This window comes from Anolis carolinensis, unplaced genomic scaffold, assembly GCF_035594765.1.
Source record: "Anolis carolinensis isolate JA03-04 unplaced genomic scaffold, rAnoCar3.1.pri scaffold_11, whole genome shotgun sequence".
Taxonomy (NCBI): Eukaryota; Metazoa; Chordata; class Lepidosauria; order Squamata; family Dactyloidae; genus Anolis; species Anolis carolinensis.
This window is the reverse complement of record NW_026943822.1, coordinates 25,776,291-25,797,595: the sequence shown is the minus strand read 5'-3', so window position 1 is coordinate 25,797,595 and position 21,305 is coordinate 25,776,291. Positions and strand designations below refer to the sequence as shown.

General features: G+C 45.5%; 1 protein-coding gene and 1 long non-coding RNA gene across 2 annotated transcripts; both read left to right on the top strand.

Annotated features, from left to right (window-relative positions):
- The first annotated feature begins 2,710 nt into the window (after positions 1-2,710).
- Positions 2,711-7,053, top strand: LOC103282012 (uncharacterized). Its single transcript, XR_010000929.1, has 2 exons — positions 2,711-3,079; positions 4,636-7,053. It is a non-coding gene; the product is annotated as an uncharacterized LOC103282012 (long non-coding RNA).
- Positions 7,054-7,741: 688 nt separating this feature from the next.
- On the top strand, positions 7,742-21,207 carry usp3 (ubiquitin specific peptidase 3). Its single transcript, XM_003228075.4, has 15 exons — positions 7,742-8,066; positions 10,489-10,549; positions 11,144-11,275; positions 12,788-12,871; positions 13,354-13,435; positions 14,272-14,357; positions 14,602-14,715; positions 15,248-15,361; positions 16,146-16,295; positions 16,694-16,800; positions 16,945-17,025; positions 17,494-17,612; positions 17,709-17,822; positions 17,917-17,984; positions 18,877-21,207. Exons 1-15 carry the CDS (start codon positions 7,976-7,978, stop codon positions 19,073-19,075), a joined length of 1,602 nt encoding a protein of 533 aa, XP_003228123.2. The 5' UTR covers positions 7,742-7,975; the 3' UTR covers positions 19,076-21,207.
- The last annotated feature ends 98 nt before the right edge of the window (positions 21,208-21,305 follow it).

Sequence of the window (21,305 nt, the reverse complement as noted above, 5' to 3'; positions counted from 1 at the left end):
TACATAATACTAATAATATAACATACTAGGGGTGTATTATAGACATTGTGGTATATGATTAATCTAGTACAATGTAAGAAATAATAATTGGTTTCCCAGAAGCATTCTCTCCTGACGTTTCGCCCACATCTCTTACGCAACTTATGATTTAGCACGACTATGTTACATAATACTAATAATAAAACATACTAGGGGTGTATTATAGACATTGTGGTATATGATTAATCTAGTACAATCTAAGAAATAATAATTGGTTTCCCAGAAGCATTCTCTCCTGACGTTTCGCCCACATCTCTTACTCAACTTATGATTTAGCACGAATATGTTACATAATACTAATAATATAACATACTAGGGGTGTATTATAGACATTGTGGTATATGATTAATCTAGTACAATGTAAGAAATAATAATTGTTTTCCCAGAAGCATTCTCTCCTGACGTTTCGCCCACATCTCTTACGCAACTTATGATTTAGCACGAGTATGTTACATAATACTAATAATATAACATACTAGGGGTCTATTATAGACATTATGGTATATGATTAATCTAGTACAATCTAAGAAATAATAATTGGTTTTCCAGAAGCATTCTCTCCTGACGTTTCGCCCACATCTCTTACGCAAATTATGATTTAGCACGACTATGTTACATAATACTAATAATATAACATACTAGGGGTGTATTATAGACAATGTGGTATATGATTAATCTAGTACAATGTAAGAAATAATAATTGGTTTCCCAGAAGCATTCTCTCCTGACGTTTCGCCCACATCTCTTACTCAACTTATGATTTAGCACGACTATGTTACATAATACTAATAATATAACATACTAGGGGTGTATTATAGACAATGTGGTATATGATTAATCTAGTACAATCTAAGAAATAATAATTGGTTTTCCAGAAGCATTCTCTCCTGACGTTTCGCCCACATCTCTTACGCAACTTATGATTTAGCACGACTATGTTACATAATACTAATAATATAACATACTAGGGGTGTATTATAGACATTGTGGTATATGATTAATATAGTACAATCTAAGAAATAATAATTGGTTTCCCAGAAGCATTCTCTCCTGACGTTTCGCCCACAATGTAATTTTATTGGTATCTATTTTTATTTCTGAAATTTCCCACCCTCGACTTATACTGGAGTCAATGATTTCCCAGTTGTTGTTTTTTTTTTGGTGGTAAAATTAGATGCCTCGGTTTATATTCGGGTCGGCTTATACTCGAGTATATACGGTAATGTAATTTTATTGTTATCTATTTTTATTTCTGAAATTTCCCACCTTCGGCTTATACTGGAGTCAATGATTTCCCAGTTTTTTTGTGGAAAAATTAGATGCCTCGGCTTATATTCAGGTCGGCTTATACTCGAGTATATACAGTAATGTAATTTTATTGGTATCTATTTTTATTTCTGACATTTCCCACCCTCGGCTTATACTGGAGTCAATGATTTCCCAGTTTTTTTGTGTGGTAAAATTAGATGCCTCGGCTTATGTTTGGGTCGGCTTATATAGGGTATCTGAAGAATATTCCATGGAGAGCCCTTCCTCCTCCTCATCCTCCTCCTCCTCCCTCTCCATTGAGGGCAATGCGGGGAATTTTCCAGTCCGCCTGCAATGCGCCCATTTCACCACTAGATGGAGACAAACACACCGCGCTTTCCTCTCCATTCACTTTCTCTCCGCCTGCAATGCGAGCATTTCACCACTGGATGGAGACAAACACACACAGCGGCCTCCTCTCCATTCACTCTCTCCGCCTGTAATGCGCGCATTTCACCACCGGAGGGAAAAAGAGAGCAGCGCCTCCTCCCTCCCTCGGGAAAGAAGGCGGGGCCACACTAAGAACCACAGACGTCTCCATTGGGCTACAGTAGAGTCGCATTTATCCAACGTTCTGGATTAACCAACGCATTTTTGTAGTCAATGTTTTCAATACATCGTGACATTTTGGTGCTGAATTTGTAAATACAGTAATTACTACATAGCATTACTGCATATTGAACTACAGTAGAGTCTCGCTTATCCAACGTTCTGGGTTATCCAACGCATTTTTGTAGTCAATGTTTTCAATACATCATGATATTTTGTTGCTAAGTCGTGAATACAGTAATTACTACATAGCATTACTGCATATTGAACTACTTTTTCTGTCAAATTTGTTGTATAACATGATGTTTTGGTGCTTAATTTGTAAAATCATGAACTAATTCAATGATGGGCAACCTTTTGCACTTGGTGTGTCAAAATTCAGCAAAAAACCTAGCATGACTTGGGTGGTGTGTCACTTCGAGAGAAAAAAACCCATAATTTCACAATATATATAGTTTAAATAACAAAAATATATAAATAATATTACAAGTATTATTGAAATATTGGAAAGAATACTAATTAAAATGATACAATAATGGAAGTAATACTGAAAAATATCACTTAGAGAGTATTGAACCTAAGATATGAAAATAATAAATAGGGAGTAAAATATTAGAAATGATATAAAACAGATGCAAAAATATTAATTCTTATTTGAATCATATTAAATGGAGAGGCCTTGCTCCTCCTCCCTCTCCATTGAGAGCAACGCGGGGAATTTTCCAGTCCGCCCGCAATTCGCTCCTTTCGCCACCGGAGGGAGACAAACGCACACAGCGGTCTCCTCCCCATTCACTCTCTCTCCGCCTGCAATGCGCGCCTTTCGCCACCGGAGGGAGACAAACACACACGGCGGCTTCTTCCCCGTTCACTCTCCCTCCGCCTGCAATGCGCGCATTTCACCACTGGATGGAGACAAACACATACGGCGGCTTCTTCCCCATTCACTCTCTCTCCGCCTGCAATGCGCGCCTTTCGCCACCGGAGGGAGACAGAGAGCGGCGCCTCCGCCCTCCCCCTTCCTCGCAAAAGAAGGCGGGGCCATACTAGGAACCATAGACGTCTCCATAGGTGTCCCAGACGGGCCGTGTGCCGAGCGTGGTCCCGATCCGGTGTCAGCGTGGCTCCGTGCCTTCTGAGCGGCAACTCCCTAGGCCAAGGCCAATTCCCAGGAACCTCAGCGGTATGTATAGGTCGTCACGGGGCGTCTTTGGCATTTTTGTAGTCAATGTTTTCAAAACATCGTGATATTTTGGTGCAAAATTTGTAAATACAGTAACTACTACATAGCATTAATGTGTAATGGGCTACTTTTTCTGTCAAATTTGTGGTATAACATGATGTTTTGGTGCTTAATTTGTAAAATCATAACCTAATTTGATGTTTAATAGGCTTCTCCTTAATCCCTCCTTATTATCCAACATACTTACTTATCCAACGTTCTGCTGGCCTACTCTACTGTAGTAGGATAATGAAAAAAATAGATATTGAGAATGATAAGAAATAATATACTATATTGTATATAATAATAACAACATCAACAATAATCATTAGTGTTATTATTCTTATACTCCGGCTCCATCTCCCCGCAGGGACTCGGGGCGGCTAACATGGGGCCAAGCCCAAATAATAATAAAATAATAATAAAATAATAAAAATAATAAAACTTTATTTATACCCCACCACCATCTCCCCGCAGGGACTCGGGACGGCTAACATGGGGCCAAGCCCAAATAATAATAAAATAATAATAAAATAATAATAAAATAATAATAATAAAACTTTATTTATACCCTACCACCATCTCCCCGCAGGGACTTGGGGCGGCTAACATGGGGCCAAGCCCAGATAATAATAAAATAATAATATAATAATAATAATAATAATAAAACTTTATTTATACCCCACCACCATCTCCCCGCAGGGACTCGGGGCGGCTAACATGGGGCCAAGCCCAGATAATAATAAAATAATAATAATAATAATAATAATACTTTATTTATACCCCACCACCATCTCCCCGCAGGGACTCGGGGAGGCTAACATGGGGCCAAGCCCAGATAATAATAAAATAATAATAATAATAATAATAATAATAATAATAATAAAATATTTATACCCCACCACCATCTCCCCGCAGGGACTGGGGCGGCTAACATGGGGCCAAGCCCAGATAATAATAAAATAATAATAATAATAATAATAATAATAAAAAAACTTTATTTATACCCCACCACCATCTCCCCGCAGGGATTCGGGGCGGCTCACATTGTTACAGAAGTAAAAACACAAATACATCAGCACAATATACAAATGTTAAAACACAATAAGGTAAAAAACAAAATTTAAAACAAAAGTTAATACAACAGTAATAATATCAAACAACCACCAATACAATTCAGTCAAACTTCATAGCAGCAATATAAAGATAGAATCATTAGATTAAAATACCCAGATAAGAGGGACCTATTAAAATTCAGAATATAATTATAATGAGGCTGGTCAACCACAATCAAACAGGATAAAATGTCAGGAGGGCATGCTGCATGGACATAATAATGAGTTCCCTCTCCGTCCTGCCCCGGATATCATTCCACAAAGATAGATAGTGAGACAGACACCCGAACCCCAACCCTAAAAGGGAGTCCCATCGATGCCCGTAATGGGGAACCGGCCCGCTGGGTTACCCCTAAGAGGCTCAGATTAATAAGTCTGGTTTTCCTCTCGTTCGTCTGGCAGGTAACCTCTCAACAAGCTTTGAGAAGAAGACCCTGTGAGAGCCTTGCCAGCGGATGCCTCGGGGCTGAAATGAAGGCTCACCGCACGGGCAGGAACAAGGAAGACGTAGGAGAGAGACCTATCTCAGGCGACATCCTTGGAGGAAAGAGAGGATTGTGCTGTTGAAAGAGGCGCCGGGAAAGAGACCAGGAAGAGGAAATCCTGTGCTGTTCGGGAGTTCAGAACTGAGAACTTCTGGCATAATATTTGATTCATAAATAAGAAAAGAACGGAAAATCTCCATCCCTATTACACGTCACCTTCAGGGGAGAAGCTACATGAGTGTATCGACTGTGGGAAATGTTTCCTGGGGATAAGTTCTCTTACTAAACATCAAGACATTCATGCAGGAGAGAAACCATATACGTGCCTGGAATGTGAGAAAGGCTTCAATCATAGTGGAGATCTGCGTTTCCACCAAAGGACCCACATCACGGAGAAGCCATATCAATGCATGGAATGTGGGAAGAGTTTCATTTCGAGTGAACTGCTGCGTTCCCATCAAAGGGCCCACACAGGGGAGAAGCCACATCAATGTCTGGAATGTGGGAAGAGCTTTAGTGGGAGTGGACACCTGCGTTCCCATCAAAGGACCCACACGGGGGAGAAGCCATATCAATGCAGGGAATGCGGAAAGAGTTTCAGTGAAAGGGAAGGGCAGTTCTGCATTCCCATGAAAGGACCCACACAGGGGAGAAACCATATCAATGCTTGGAATGTGGAATGAGCTTCAGTCGGAGTGGAAATCTGCATTCCCATCAAAGGACCCACACAGGGGAGAAGCGACATCAGTGCCTGGAATGTGGGAAGAGCTTTACTCAGAGTGGACATTTGCGTTCCCATCAAAGGACCCACACGGGGGAGAAGCCATATCAATGCATGGAATGTGGAAAGAGCTTCAGTCACAGTGGAAATCTGCATTCCCATGAATTGACCCACACAGGACAGAAGCCACATCAATGCATTGAATGTGGAAAGACCTTCAGTCAGCGTGGAAATCTGCGTTCCCACCAAAGGACCCACACAGGGGAGTAGCCAATAGCCACATCAATGCATTCAGTGTAGAAAGAGCTTCAGTCAGAATTAAGATCTGCATTCCCATCAAAGACCCACATGGGGAGAAGCCACATCAACACATAGAATGTGGAAATAGATTCATTCATAGAATCCTAGAGTTGGAAGAGACGTTGTAGGCCATCCGGTCCAACCCCATAATTAAAGGAGCTGCGGTGGTGCAGGGGGTTAAACCACTAAACTGCTGAACTTGATGACTGGAAGGTTGGCGGTTCAAATCCATGGGATAGGGTGAGCTCCCTCTGTTAGCCCCAGCTTCGGCCAAACTATTATTTCGAAAACATGCAAATATGAGTCGATCAATAGGTACTGCTCTGGTGGGAAGGTAACAGCGCTCTATGCAGTCATGCCTATGGCCACGTGGCCTTGGAGGCGTCTACGGACAAGGCCGGCTCTTTGGTTTAGAAATGGAGATGAGCACCTTCTCCAAGGGTTGGACACGACTTGACTTAATGTCAGGGGAAAACCTTTAACTTTACCTAGAGATATAGATGTATCACCCAAAGTATTGATTATTCATTGCATAAAAATACATTAGCATTTCTATGAATTGGCAAGTATTACTGTGCTATCAAAGCACTTCCCCCCAAAATAGGATTATTCATTGGTTAAAGTATATATCAAAAATATGAATGTAAGTCGCAGTCTTTTTCATATATAATGAATCACCCAAATAAGGACAAATTATTTCTGTGAATATTTCTGCAAATATTTAATGACCATTTCTGTGTATATTTCCCTGGATATTCTATTACTTGTATCCTTTTCTTTCCTCTGCAATGTACTATCTTGAGTTGCCACTAGAATTGGATGATCTGATATGGAAAATGATCTGATAGCAGTCTTAGGAATACAACTCATAATCACAATACTAATGTCCATAATAATGATGATGATGATGATAATAATGTTTGACGAAAAACAACAGGAAAAACTCAGTCGCTCTCAGGACCTCAAGATTGAACTGCAAAGACTCTGGCAGAAACCAGTGAAGGTGGTCCCGGTGGTGATGGGCACACTGGGTGCCGTGCCAAAACATCTCAGCCGGCATTTGGAAACAATAGACATTGACAAAATTACAATCTGCCAACTGCAAAAGGCCACCCGACTGGGATCTGCGCGCATCACCCAAAAATACATCACTCAGTCCTGGACACTTGGGAAGTGTTCGACTTGTGGTTTTGTGATATGAAATCCAGCATGTCTATCTTGTTTGCTGTGTCATAAAATAATAATAATTATTATTATAATATATAAATAATAATTATAATAATCCGAAAATACATCACACAGTTCTAGACACTTGGGAAGTGTTCGACTTGTGGTTTTGTGAAACGAAATCCAGCTGTTTGCTGTGTCATACACTAATAATAATAATAAGAAGAAGAAGAAGAAGAAGGAACCATTGAATTGGAAGGGAAGGAGTCGCTTGTGGCGCTGAAAGGGTGTGTGTTTGGGTTGCCCTTTGGCGCCCCTAGTGTCTGTTCATTGGAACTGCAAGAGAGGAAAGCCCGGAGAGTGGCATTTCAACGCGGGCGGACGGGAGGTAAGATAATTCGGCGCATATAGTAGTTCCGGTTCCCATTCGAATGCTCCTTTTTTATTACACGGGTGGGGAAGTCCCTGGCGCACGCACAACGAGGGAGGGGATTCTGTCCCTTCCCGCTTCCCTCCCCTCCAGCAGCCCAAATCCACAGTTCCCGTCTCTCGCTCTCCCCCGCATTCATTCGCTCCAGAGCCGGAAGTGTGGTGGCGCCGCCCGCTGCCGCTCTTGCCGGGTCCCCTTTCCCTGCCTGGCTCTGCCTCGGGAAAAGCGAGCGCGGACGCTCGGAAATCCCGGCGGGTGGATCAACCTTTGGGGACCAGGATTGAGAGGCGGGAGAGAGTGCTCGGCGAGGAGGCGACGTCATGACGTCATTGCGGGGGGGCGCAGGCGCGGTTGAGCCCATACAGCGGGTGAGGCGAGGTGAGCTGAGGGAAAAAGACGGCCGCCGTCTGGCCCCGCCTCTTCCGTGACGTCGCCGGCGGGCGTCCGTTTGGGCCCCATCCTGCTCGCCGTCCCTCCCTCCCTCCCTCCTGCGCAGTCGCAGTTCGAGAAGAGGCGGCGGGAGCGCGCGCGCGTGCGTGTGCGTGCGCCCAACAAGGAAGGGGCTCTCAGCGCCGTTTCCGCGGGGGCTTTTTGTCCTCCTCCGGCTTGCCGTCGCCTCGCGCCTCCCTCCCTCCCGCCATGGAGTGCCCGCACTTGGGAGCCAGCGTCTGCGTGGCGCCCGCCGCCGCCGCCTTCCCCCCGGGCTCGCCCTCCGCCTGGTGCTGCAGCGGTGAGCAGAGAAGGGAAGGGCAGGCGGCCGGGCGGGCAGGGGCCTCTACGCGAGGGAGGGAGGGAGGGAGGCGGGGAGGGAGCAGGCCTCAGCAGGCCTCGGGCCTTCTTTCCTTCCTTCCTTCCTTCGGGGGAACAATGGCGGGCGGGCGGGCGGGCAGGCCTCAGGCCCGAAGGGGAGCCCTCGCCCCCTCCCCCGGCTCCTCCCACTCCCGCCCCCCCCCCCCCCATGGCCCAACCCCGTTATCCCTGCCATGGCTCCACTCGAGCCCTCCCGACAGAGAACCACCCAGCCCCTGCTTAATATATAAACACTGTTTTCCTCTCATGGATGTAGAACCCTAGTGTTGGAAACCCCCCACTTAAGACCTCCAGGTGCTAGGACCGGCAACTCCCACAATTCCTAACAGCCTGCCAGCTCTTGGGAGGTATCGTAGTGAAATGGCAGGCAAAGGTTTGAGGTAATGAGACAAAGAGAGTTCTGGTGGCTGTAGAAAAAAGATGTTTATTCTCAGTAGCCAGATAGAATAAGCAATAAGAAAAGGACCTTCCCCTGTAATCAGGAAAGCGAAGGTACAGAACAAAGAAACACAGGTCCTTATATACTATTTTTGCCTTCCTCTATCTACGTCACATAGGCATTATCCATCACCAATTAGTGTCAAAAAGTCTCACTTTGCACTTTACTAAAAGCTACTTTTGCATTTTCCTAAAATATAGACTACTTTCAAGACCTCTGGCCCTCCATTAGGCCTTATCTAAGGAATTCCTATCTCAGGATCTATTAATTAAGGAATTCCCCCCTATCTTAGCATGTGAGAGAGTCATTAGCACTTCTGCATGGTGCCAGGTCTTATCTTGACATCCCAAAAGCCTTAATTTGTCTTTTGTCCATTAGCTTATCTGTTCTTGTTGACACTTGACATATGTCTCTGGCACTTAGGGTGAACTTTTGGTCTCTGGTTATGGGGAGATGGTTATTTGCCAGGTAGAGTGTATTCTGGGGCTATATGCACACAATCTGCTGGTGATTACACGTTTTCCGATTCCTTAATATGATTACATTCAATATACAGTTTCCAATACAAGTATTATATTTTCCCAATACACCGTCATCAGTAGGAGTTAAAGTCCCAAACACCTGGCCGGGGGGGGGGGGGGCACACACTTCCCCTTTTGCAAAAGAAAGTGGGGCCTCCACGTTCCCGTCTCTCCGAGTGTTTGCCAGCTCCCTCCTGCCCGTGCTCCCTCCCTTCTTCCTGTGGTGCTGCTTTGTCTGTCTTCTTGGGAGAGGGCTTGATCCCAGCCTTGGCCCTGCCTGGGGGGGGGGGGGGCTGAAAGGATATGGGACTCTCTCCCAAGGAAGGAAGAAAGGAAGGGAGGAAGGGGGACTGGCAGAGGACACGCGTGTGCGTGTTCCCTGCGCCAGAAGGAAGATTGCAGGCCGCGTTTGCCTGTGTGTGCGCTGGAAGGCCAGAACACGCTGGAGGGTGGATACGGTGCCATCAAACATCTGGAAAAAAAGAAGAGTCCCAGCAGGAAAAGCTGGTTAAGGCAAATGCTCTGTGTGCACACATGGCTTCAGTCAATATTTACATAATTAAGATGCATGTTAAGGCACAGAGGTCAGGCTTTCCCCGTTAGCTAGGCCTTGTGGCCAGGAGCACAAGGCCTTTGCCATAGATTTGCAGTGCTTTTGGGTAAACAGAGCAAACTTGCTCAGGTGTCTTTTTGGGAAGGCGTCGTTTCCGCGCCTTAACAGGGAAGTAGCGGTGTGTTTATTGCCTCTCGCTTCCTCCCGCATCAGCCGTGAGAGGCCTCTTTAGAGCCTCCGCCTCCGCCTTTCCCCGTCTCTCTGGGGAAGCTTTTCCGTTCAGTGGGGCTGTGGATTAAATCTATTGCGACTTGATCTAGACAGAGTGATGGGATTTTGCCTTCAGAGGGGGAAAAATTACTTATTACAAATAAAAATAAACTTAAAAGAGCTATTGGCCTAAGAAAACACGTTGCCATTGGCAGGCAACCCTTTTGGCAGCAGAGGCTCCAGCTGGGCCAGAATGAATGGGCTCTTCTCTCTCTCCTTTCTCCCTTTCGTTCTTTCTTTCCCTCTTCCTCTCCCTTTCAGAGTGAAATCTCACATCACCCTGTCGGGGGAATTTCCTTGCTTTCTTTAAAGGAAATCAGTAGTCAGGGGATTTTTTTGCCAAACGAGTTCCATCTTATTTTGGATCACTGATGGGATGTATGTGTGTGTATATATATATATCTTGGTGTGCGTATACAAGTATGTATTTGTGTATATTCATGCATGTGGGTGGTGTATATATGTTCCTTTTGAAAGGATATTGTATATTTCATAGGCATACGTAGTTCAAATCATGTCATGTTGAAAATTAACTAAATTCCTTCTGTTTTTACCACAGTGTGCCGGTCCAACAAAAGTCCTTGGATCTGCCTCACTTGCTCGAATGTCCACTGCGGAAGGTATAATTAATATATGTATAGTATATATAATCCAGGAGCCTCCGGTGGCTCAGTGTGTTAAAGCGCTGAGCTGCTGAACTTGCAGACCGAAAGGTCCCAGGTTCAAACCCGGGGAGCGGAGTGAGTGCCCACTGTTAGCTCCAGCTTCTGCCACCCTAGCAGTTCGAAAACATGCCAATGTGAGTAGATCAATAGGTACCACTCCGGTGGGAAGGTAACGGTGCTCCATGCAGTCGTGCCGGCCGCATGACCTTGGAGGTGTCTACGGACAATGCCGGCTCTTTGGCTTAGAAATGGAGATGAGCATCAACCCCCAGAGTCGGTCACGACTGGACTTAACGTCAGGGGAAACCTTTACTTTTAACTTTATAGACTGGGAGGTTGTCAGTTTTTCCATGCTTCTCCTCATGGGCGGGATGTTCTACTCTAAAGCCACAGAATTGATTTTTGCTGTTTGTAGATCTATGTTTAGGAGGAGGACTTCTTTGTGGTGAGAAATACGTGTCCTGCTTTATCTCTAAGAAAGAGGCTCAAAGCGGCTCACGGTGAGGCCAGTGCACCTCGCACCTGACTCCCTTTTCTCACCCCTAAAAGATACGTCAATGGCCACGCAAAGAAACATTACGAGGATGCCCAGGTTTCGGTCCCCAATCACAAGAAGATGGAAAAGCAGGAGAAAGTCCAACACACGGTGTGCATGGATTGCAGTAGTTACAGCACATACTGGTACTTTCTGCTTGTTTTCCTTTTGATTTTGCAGCATTTATTTGGGTGTGGCTTCCATTATACTGTGTGGGCGATTTCAATGATCCAGGCTCCTTCGGTTTTGTTCCACTCTCAAGCATTACTTGGTGTTCAAACATGAGGTCACTTGTCTATAATTTCAAAATCTCTGTGTCGTACTTTGTGGATCTTATGGTTTCCTTCTACTGCACTATGTAACACTATGATGGTGGTTCCTGGACTATAAATGTCATTATTTTCTAGTAGGTTCTATCATAAAAACATTAAGATTATTAAACTGCAAACACTTTGCTTTTGGGGTTTGTATAAAAGATTAAAAAAAATGGCAGCCACACAAAGTCTCAGGAGTTAAACAACTACCTTCAAAGTCAGGACCACACAGTTAAACATGAAGTGTCCCGTTTTCTAACAGGGAACATATATTTTTTTCTAATTTTGTTACATGGTGAAATAGTAATACTTCAAGAGGTCTGTTAATAATCAGAGTAGTGGTAATACTTCAAGAGGGCCTGTTAATAAAAATATTAATACTTGCAGAGATCATGTCAATAATAATACTTCAAGGGGTCATGTTAATAGTAATAGCAATAAAAGTTTATGTTAATAATAAAAAGTGTTAATAATAAAATTCATTAATAATAATATTAAAGTATTAATGCTTCAACAGATTATGTTAATAATCATAATAATACTTCAAGAGGTCCCGTTAACAGTAAGCCCCGCCCATCCCTGATAATAATAATACAGTAGAGTCTCACTTATCCAAGCCTCGCTTATCCAAGCCTCTGGATTATCCAACGCATTTTTGTAGTCAATGTTTTCAATATATCGTGATGTTTTGGTGCTAAATTCGTAAATACAGTAGTTACAACATAACATTACTGTGTATTGAACTACTTTTTCTGTCCAATTTGTTGAATAGCATGATGTTTTGGTGCTTAATTTGTAAAATCATAACCTAATTTGATGTTTAATAGGCTTTTCCTTAATCCCTCCTTATTACCCAAGATATTTGCTTATCCAAGCTTCTGCTGGCCCGTTTAGCTTGGATAAGTGAGACTCTACTGTACTTTATTTTTCTATCCAGCTATCTTCTCCCCGAAGGGACTCGGGGTGGCTAACATGGGGCCAAGCCCAAAACAGAAACAAAACATAACAAGTAAACATCAGTAGCTAAAAAGAGTGTCAACACAACAATAAAAAATAACAATTACATAATTCAATTACAATAAAAAACATAATACAATATACTAACATCATTACAATATAAAAAAGAGGTAATAAAAACAAACATCACCAATGATGGCTAAAATGGGGGCGGGCATATAAAAGTGCATAATTCAAGACCATTTAATGAAGTGCAGGGACCAGTATCAGAGAATTTCCTATTAAAAGTTTGGGATAAGATGGTAGGGAGGAAAATAAAGTGCGAGAGATCCAAGTGATGCATATCCAACCTGAGAGTTTTATGACAGGAAGTCTGTTTGTTTGCAGTTACCGGTGTGACGACTTTGTGGTCAATGACACCAAGTTCGGCCTGGTGCAGAAAGTCCGGGAGCTGCTACAAAATTTGGAAAAGTGAGTGAAATACATGCACCTCAGTCTGGAAATAGGTGTGGATGGTGGGATTGGCCTCTGAAGTAAAGTAAATAATAATAATTATTATTATAAAACTTCAAGAGGTCATGTTAATAATAATAACAACGACCACCACCACCAATCTTGTTGGAATCCCCTGCCAAGCAAGCCGCCTCTGACCAAGAAAACGGCTTGTTCTTCCCGATCGGGAGTTCTCGTTCTGATTTATTGGGACAGACTCTAAAGCGTGGCCTGATAATCAGTTTAATTTGGGAGTCAATTCATGACATGGCTGGATTTGAAAACTCTTCTCTGGGCAATAAGGGGATCTCTTTTGAGGCGACTACTAATTTTGTCTTGTGGTTGCCGTGAGAGAGAGAGAGAGGCCCTTTGGTGACACTTTCCGTGCTTGGATTCCTTAACATGTTTCTCTCTGAATTCCTTGACTTGCCGCCACAACCCGTGTCTTCCTTCCTCTCCAGCTCAGCTTTCACGGCAGACCGGCACAGGAAGAGGAAACTCCTGGAAAACTCTTCTCTCAACAGCAAATTGTTAAAAATAAATGTAGGTATCGTTATCATTGAGAGGCTCTCTTAAACTGAAAAGAGTGGTGATTTCACCCCAAATAAATAATCATAATCACATTTTATTACCTTCTTCACCTTCCAGCTCCAGGCAAGTCACAGCATATTTAAAATGCATCCTCATCCTGAAACGCGTTCCATTTACAACTCCATTGACCAAAGGAGTGCATTTCCGAATTAGCATTAGATCCTATGGCTTCCAAATATGTTCTTGCTGGAAGGGTTTTGGGTGACATTTTCAGGCTTGGGAAATGCACGCTCTTCCGATATTTTTTTCTTTTTCTTTTTAAAATTGTAAATAGTGCTATATATATACAAATTATACAAATGTTCAGAACATTTTCCATCAGTAACACGTTTACATTCTTCCTCATTTTTCTCCCTCCCCCCCCCCCCCCCTCCACAGGAACAGTTTACAAATTTTCTATATTTATTACAGTTGTTCGATCGTGAGGATAATCTTGTTTAATTCCTTATATTTGTCTTTCCCCTTTATTCTATTAAGTCTTTCCATTTTGCCTCCCATGTCTTTCTGATTTGGCCTTTTCTATAGTAACTTTTCCTTTCGCTAATGTAGTCTTGGAGGAGATAATCTGCTAAATATTTATACCATGTTTTAATGTCCCATTACGCTCTTCCGATATTAACGACTTCTAACCATTTGGCTGGTTTCAAATATCAGAATCGCCAAATCAGTTTCTACTTCGAGTTTTTTTTTTTAAAGAAGACTGAAAATTTGAATCAAGTCTTCTGAATAATAAGAATAAGAGGAAGAACAACAACAATAATAAAGCTTTATTGTCCCACCCCTCGCAGGGGAGCACTGCCGCCGCTCTGTGCGCCACCGGCCTCCGGAACCTGGGAAACACCTGCTTCATGAACGCCATCCTCCAGTCACTCAGGTAAGCCTGGGGGCCGAGTCTGAGTGGCCATCTGCTTGGGAGGCTTCGGTGGTGCTTTTCCCACCCGGGTGGGACTGGAGGGCGGGACCCTGAGGAGCGCTTCCCGCCTCTCTCCTCGCGGCTGAATGCGTCTTTCCAAAAGAAAGGGAAGAGCCCCCCCGGCCGCCCCTTCTACTCCCGGCCTGCCTGCCTGCCTTCCTTCCTTCCTTCCTTCCTTCCTTCCTTCCTTCCTTCCTTCCAACAGCAACATCCAGCAGTTTTGCTGCTACTTCAAGGAGCTGCCGGCGGTGGAGCTGCGGAACGGGAAGACGGCCGGGCGGAGGACCTACCACACCCGCAGCCAAGGCGACAACGGCATGTGAGTCCGACCGCAGGGAATAATAATAATAATAATAATAACAACAACATCAGCAACAACATGATGTGACAAATGTTCTGTTCCTGGCTGGAAAGCGTTATTCCACTTCCTTGTGCATGGGACACTGTGTCACCTGTGCTTGTTGCAAAAGCTGTGCCTGGTGAACAGGTGAGCCCGGCTGCCTGCGGGTGGGGCTCCTCACCGGGCGTCTCATGTAATAATAATAAACTTTATTTATACCCCACCACCATCTCCCCAATGGGGACTCAGGGCGGCTTACATGGGGCCATGCCCAGAACAATACAATATAGCAAAATATAAAAAGAACAACAAATCATAACATATTGAACAATACAGTAAATGATAATATACATTACAACGCAAAATCAGAAAGAACAATAAAAACAAGGGCGGGCCACATGAACACTAAGCTAAAACTCAGGGTGAGAAAGAAATAGGAATAAAACCACAGAGAACAGGGTCATAAAATAGTGGTGAAATCTAGCAGATAAAAATGTGTGTTGTTTTGCAGCTCCTTGGTGGAAGAGTTCCGGAAGACGCTGTGCGCCCTGTGGCAGGGCAGCCAGGCCGCCTTCAGCCCCGAGTCGCTCTTCTACGTCGTCTGGAAGATCATGCCTAACTTCCGGTGCGTCCCCTGGTAGGGAAGGGCGTGTTCCAGCAGCATTCCCTCCTGAAGTTTCGCCTGCGGAATATGCTGCGTCCTTGGAGCACGGAGGTTTCCAAGCAGAGCCTGAATTTGGGCCTCTGTTTGGAGGGTTTGCATTGTGTCTTCCTGCCTGGCAGAAGTGGGTTGGACTGGATGGCCCTTGGGTCTAGGAACCCAATCTAGGATTATTGTTACAGTAGAGTCTCACTTATCCAACATAAACGGGCCGGCAGAATGTTGGATAAGCGAATATGTTGGATAATAAGAAGGCATTAAGGAAAAGCCTATTAAACATCAAATTAGGTTATGATTTTACAAATGAAACACCAAAACATCATGTTAGAGAACAAATTTGACAGAAAAAGTAGTTCAATACGCAGTAATGCTATGTAGTAATTACTGTATTTATGAATTTAGCACCAAAATATCATGATGTACTGAAAACATTGATTACAAAAATGCATTGGATAATCCAGAACGTTGGATAAGCGAGTGTTGCATAAGTGAGACTCTACTGTATTATTATTATTATTATTATTATTATTATTAAGCGGGGTGGATGTCCGTCTGTTGAGAGGGCTTGGGTGGCGCCTTATTGGCACAAAGGAGCTGGACTGCATGGCCCTTGGGCTCCCTCCCAAGTCTAGGCTTCTACTGTTGTCATTGTTTCGATGAAGCGGAGGCTTGAGCCCCCCCCCCCCCCCCCCCCGTGGGCGTCGTTCCCTTCCGTAACCCTGGCCGTGCCTTTCCTCCTCCTCCGCAGGGGCTACCAGCAGCAGGACGCCCACGAGTTCATGCGCTACCTGCTGGACCACCTGCACCGGGAGCTGCAGGGCGGCTTCAACGGCGTCTCCCGCTCCTCCGTCCTCTTGCAGGAGAACTCGGGACTCTCCGCTGGAGGCCGCTGCTGCATGTAAGCGAGACAGGAGCTGGTCCTGACCCTGACGTTTGGCCCATCGCTCTCCAGCAGGGCCCAACTTCGACCCTCCTTCCGGGACTGCAACTCCCACCATTCCTCACAGCCTTAGGCCCCTTCCTCTCGCTTAAGCGGCTGAGGGGGGAAAGGAAAGGGCCCGAGGCTGTGAGGAATGGTGGGAGCTGCAGTCCAAAATTCCTGAAGGGCCAAAGTTGGCCCATGCCTGCGTTAGACCTTCCAATGTAACTTTCAGTTGGAAAGGAGGGAATCCGTCCCAAACAGCTCTGCAACTCTTATGTGAAGAACACAAGAGTGATCTTGCTGCCCCCTCCCTCCCCAAAATGCACGTGTGACTACTGTGTGACGAAATACAGTGACAGTTTCTCGTGGCCTAGAAACGGCGCCTCGACGGTCGTGACGGCCATCTTCGGCGGCATCCTCCAGAACGAAGTCAACTGCTTGATATGCGGGACCGAATCCAGGAAGTTCGACCCATTCCTAGGTCAGCGGGGGTCACGTTTAGTATACCTTGAAAAGTATATATCTGTGTGTGTGTGTGTGTGTGTGTTTGTGTGTGTGTCCTTAATATGATAGGATTCGTGTCACAATTGCAAACTCAATGGTGCAACTTCTGTTTTTTTTAAAGACCTTTCGCTAGATATTCCAAGCCAATTTAGAAATAAACGTAGCAAGAACCAAGAAAATGGACCAACGTGTACATTACGAGGTATGTTCTCTTCAAAAATATTTATTTGTTTGCAGTATTTATATTAATAAGACAGGCAATTGTACATGGAGAGAGGTATATATAGACTTTTCCCATCTCCGGCAACTTGGAGGCTTGCTGCACCTCTCTGCCAGAACTTTGTTTGTAAACTTCCTTCTTGATCACATCTCCGGCATTTCTCTGGCATTTCCTTATAGGTGCCTTAATTAGGCTAGCCCCACCCCTTGGTTGTTCCAGCATCAGCACCTGCCGTCGGCCCTAGCAGGTTGAAAATAGAAATGCGAGTAAATAAATAGGAACCACTTTTATAAAAATGCTATCTGGAGCTGTTAATGGCTAGAAATGTATTATTATTAGTATTATTATTATTATTATTATTATTATTATTATTATTATTATTATTGGAACTGGAAGTTAAAATTTGCAAAGACGGGTTCTAATGCTCTCCTGGTCTGACCTGGGTCCTAGATTGCCTCCGCAGCTTCACGGACCTGGAAGAACTTGACGAGACGGAGCTCTACATGTGCCACAAGTGCAAGAAGAAGCAGAAGTCCACCAAGAAGTTCTGGATCCAGAAACTCCCGAAGGTGAGGCACAGAGGCTGGTGGACGTGGTGAGGCTTTCATGCGTGTCGTGCTGGGCCTGCATTCAGGGGCGCCCCCCCTCCCCCCCTTGTGCCGCAGGTGCTGTGCTTGCACCTGAAGCGCTTCCACTGGACCGCCTACCTGAGGAACAAGGTGGACACCTACGTGGAGTTCCCCCTGCGAGGCCTGGACATGAAGTGCTTCCTGCTGGAGGTGAGTAAGGAGGGCCGTTCGTGCATGCGCCGGGGGGGGGGGGGGCTGCCGGGCCTCCGTTTCCTCCTCACGGCGTCTCCTTCCCAAATTCCAGCCCGAAAACAGCCGACCAGAAAACTGCCTCTACGACCTGGCGGCCGTGGTGGTGCATCACGGTTCGGGGTGAGTGTGAGAATAATAATAATTAGGGATTGATTGATGGATTGATTGATTGATTGCCTGGGAAGTGGGCACAATATTGAGGTCACGAAATCACGCAGGGGAACCGGCCTATCCCTCTCTAAAGGCCGCCCGGTGCATCTGATATAATCATCATCATCATGCAGATGATGATGATGATTATTATTCCTTTCCCACCTCTCCTTGTGGCAGGGCCCAACCTGGTTTGAAAACAGAGATGGGCAAACCTGGGCCCCCCTCCCTCCCTCCCTCCCGCTGTGCTTTGGACTCCAACTCCCAGCATTCCTCACAGCCACAGGCTCCTTCCTGAAGCAGCTGAGGGGGGAAAGGAAGGGGCCTGAGGCTGTGAGGAATGCTGGGAGTTGGAGTCCAAAGCACAGCTGGAGGGCCCAGGCCAGGTCTAGACATTGGCAGGGGCTCCAAAGGCCATCCAGTCCACTCCCCCTCTTCTATTCACCATCCAAGCCCTATGCGCAGAGGGCCATCCAGTCCCTGCTTAGTAGTAATAGTAGTAGTAGTAGTAGTAGTAGTAGTAGTAATAGAGTCATAGGGTAGGAAGGGCCCCCAAGGGCCATCCAGTTTGGCCCCCTTCTGCCAGGAAGGAAGACACCATCCGATCCCTCCCGACAGATGGCCATCCAGCCTCTACCTAATAATAATAATAATAATAATGCAATACTAAAGTGGGAAGGGATCCCAAGGGCCATCCAGTCTAACCCCCTTCTACCTGTAAGGAAGACACCATCTGATCCCTCCCGAAAGAGGCCCATCCAACTCTTGCTTTATAATAGCGCTAATGATAGGGTCCCAGGGCCGGAGGGGACCCCGAGCCGCCCCGTCTGATGCCCCTCCCGTGTCTGCGCTGCGTCCGCAGGGTGGGCTCCGGCCACTACACGGCGTACGCGGCGCACGAGGGGCGCTGGTTCCACTTCAACGACAGCACGGTGACGCTGACGGACGAGGAGACGGTGCTGCGGGCCAAGGCCTACATCCTCTTCTACGTGGAGCGCAGGCGGGCACAACAGCAGCAGCAGCAGCAGCAGGCGGCCAGGGCCGGCCCAGAGAAACTTTAACCACAGTAACAATACCTCCCCCTCCTCCCCCTCCTCCCCCTCCTCCTCCTCCTCTGGACACAAACATTTCCAGTCGTCCGCAGATACTTGATCCGAGACTCTGGTTTCACTCATTGTGCACTTTTCAGATTGTGTTTTCTTCCTCCTCCTCCTCTTCCTTTTGGGTAGTTTTCTTTTGCCGGTAGAAGCATTTGGGTTGGTTATATAAAAAAATGGACACTTGGAGAAAAAGAAAGAAAGAAAGAAAAAGAGCAAGGAAGGGAGGAGGGAAGGATGGGGACACCTCGGCCGTTGTTGTCATTGCTGATTTGCTGCTTCGCCTTGGGTTTTTTATAGGCCTGTTTCGCTCTTTCCGTGGTTTGACTTTTGTATTCCGGTGTTGTTCTCGTTTTGGCTTTTTTAAAGGCACATTTGTATCAGAGAAACTGGAATCCTTCTCATTCCGCAGCGGGGTCTCCATCCCGCTCCCGCGGCTTTAATGCCAGCGGTTTGTTGGCTTTGCATTTGTGGACGAGGCTCCTCCGAGCGGAGGCCGTGGCTGCCTTCAGCAGGAATGAGCCGTAAGAGAAGGGCCTTGAAACGTCCCGACTGATGTTCACGTCACGCCCGTCCTTTTCATTCCATTCACTTGTTACGACACCATCGCGTGCCATTTCAGCCCCACGGCCACCAGCAAAAATACGAATGATAAATACACACAAATGTCTATACTAGACAATGTCGAAGAGATAAGCAAACACTATAAAGGTTCAAAGCATAAAAAGAGATGTGTATATTAGAGCATCATGCAAAGGCCACAGAAATAGTCAGGCCTCTCTGAGTATAGAGCTATCTTCTTTCTATGTCAAAAAGATAAGCAAATGGAATTAATTATATATACGTTTTTAAGGTGTTTATAATGTGTTTTAACAATGTTATTAATGCATCTATATGTATTGTTTTGCTTTTATGATTGCAGTTTTGGGCATTAAATTTTGCCAATTTTTGTAAGCTGCCCTGAGTCCCCTCGGGTGAGAAGGGCGGGGTATAAATGTTGTAAATAAATAAATAAATACTATGAAGGTTCAAAACATAAAATGCACTATGTAATTTAGAGCATCATGTACATACAATATTACCTGAGAGTTAACAACAATAATGAAAATAATAAGTAACTCTCAGGTAATATTGTATGTACATGATGCTCTAAATTACATAGTGCAACTTATGTTTTGAACCTTCATAGTATTTGCTTATCTTTTTGACATAGAAAGAAGATAGCTCTATACTCAGAGAGGCCTGACTATTTCTGTGGCCTTTGCATGATGCTCTAATATACACATCTCTTTTTATGTTTTGAACCTTTATAGTGTTTGCTTATCTCTTTGACATTGACCAGCAAAAATGTACCTGCTGTTCTAAGATTTCTCCATTTCTGGAGCTGTTTCTCTGGGGAAAAGCGCAACTTAGATCGGAGGAGATGCGGCCGTGCCCACCCTTCCTTCCCTTCATCTTTTCTTCATACGCGCTCTTTTCTCTCCCAAATCAGCCCCATAGAAATCACTGAGGCGGAGGGTTGGGAGGCGATGTGAATGTGCCTTTCTTGAGAAGTGGCTGCGAAGGGACTCTGTTCCCACGTCACAGCCGTGGTCCGTGTGTCAAGGCCCCTCCCTCCCTCCTCGCTGCTTCTTTGGGCAGAAGGAGGAGTTCGTTTCTCCTCTTGGTTGGAGGTTGGCTTTTGGGTGGTGTTATTGTTATCATCCACTGGATTCTGCCCAGTGTGTTGTGTCGAGGCAAATCAGTGTTGGGCTCCAGGCCCTTGTTTGTGGCGCTGGCGATGGGAGAAACCTGCCAGGTGTGGGTTAATGCCTCCAAATGCGTAGCCCTCTTCCCACGAGTCCCGTCTTCCCGCAGCAACGAGGACCAGACGAAGCCGCAAAGGTAAGACAGGCACCGGTGGAGCCGGCTCCTTCACTCCCTCCTTTCCTTCCTTCCTTCCCTCCTTCCTTCTCTGTCTCACGGTGGCTCCTTCGGCCTCTCCGGTCCTCGGCTGCCATCACGCTGGGATTGTCTGTTTACCACTCAAATCTGGTTGCGAGAGCCTTTGCCGGTTGTGGGGAGAGCCTGCGATTAAAATCCTCCCTTTCTCTCTCTTTCTCTTCTGTGTGGCTTGGGCTTTGGAAGGGGGTGCGGTGCCTTTTCACCAGGTGGGCGTCCCCAAAGCACGTTCCCTCCCTGTGCCGGTTGGTCG

What these genes read in the sequence shown, in the direction of transcription:
- usp3 (XM_003228075.4), top strand. Translation starts at nt 7,976, where the DNA reads ATGGAGTGCCCGCACTTGGGAGCCAGCGTCTGCGTGGCGCCCGCCGCC. An exon ending in AGTAGTTACAGCACATACTG is followed by an intron (nt 11,276 to 12,787) that starts GTACTTTCTGCT and finishes GTTTGTTTGCAG; the next exon opens with TTACCGGTGTGACGACTTTG. An exon ending in GCCATCCTCCAGTCACTCAG is followed by an intron (nt 14,358 to 14,601) that starts GTAAGCCTGGGG and finishes TCCTTCCAACAG; the next exon opens with CAACATCCAGCAGTTTTGCT.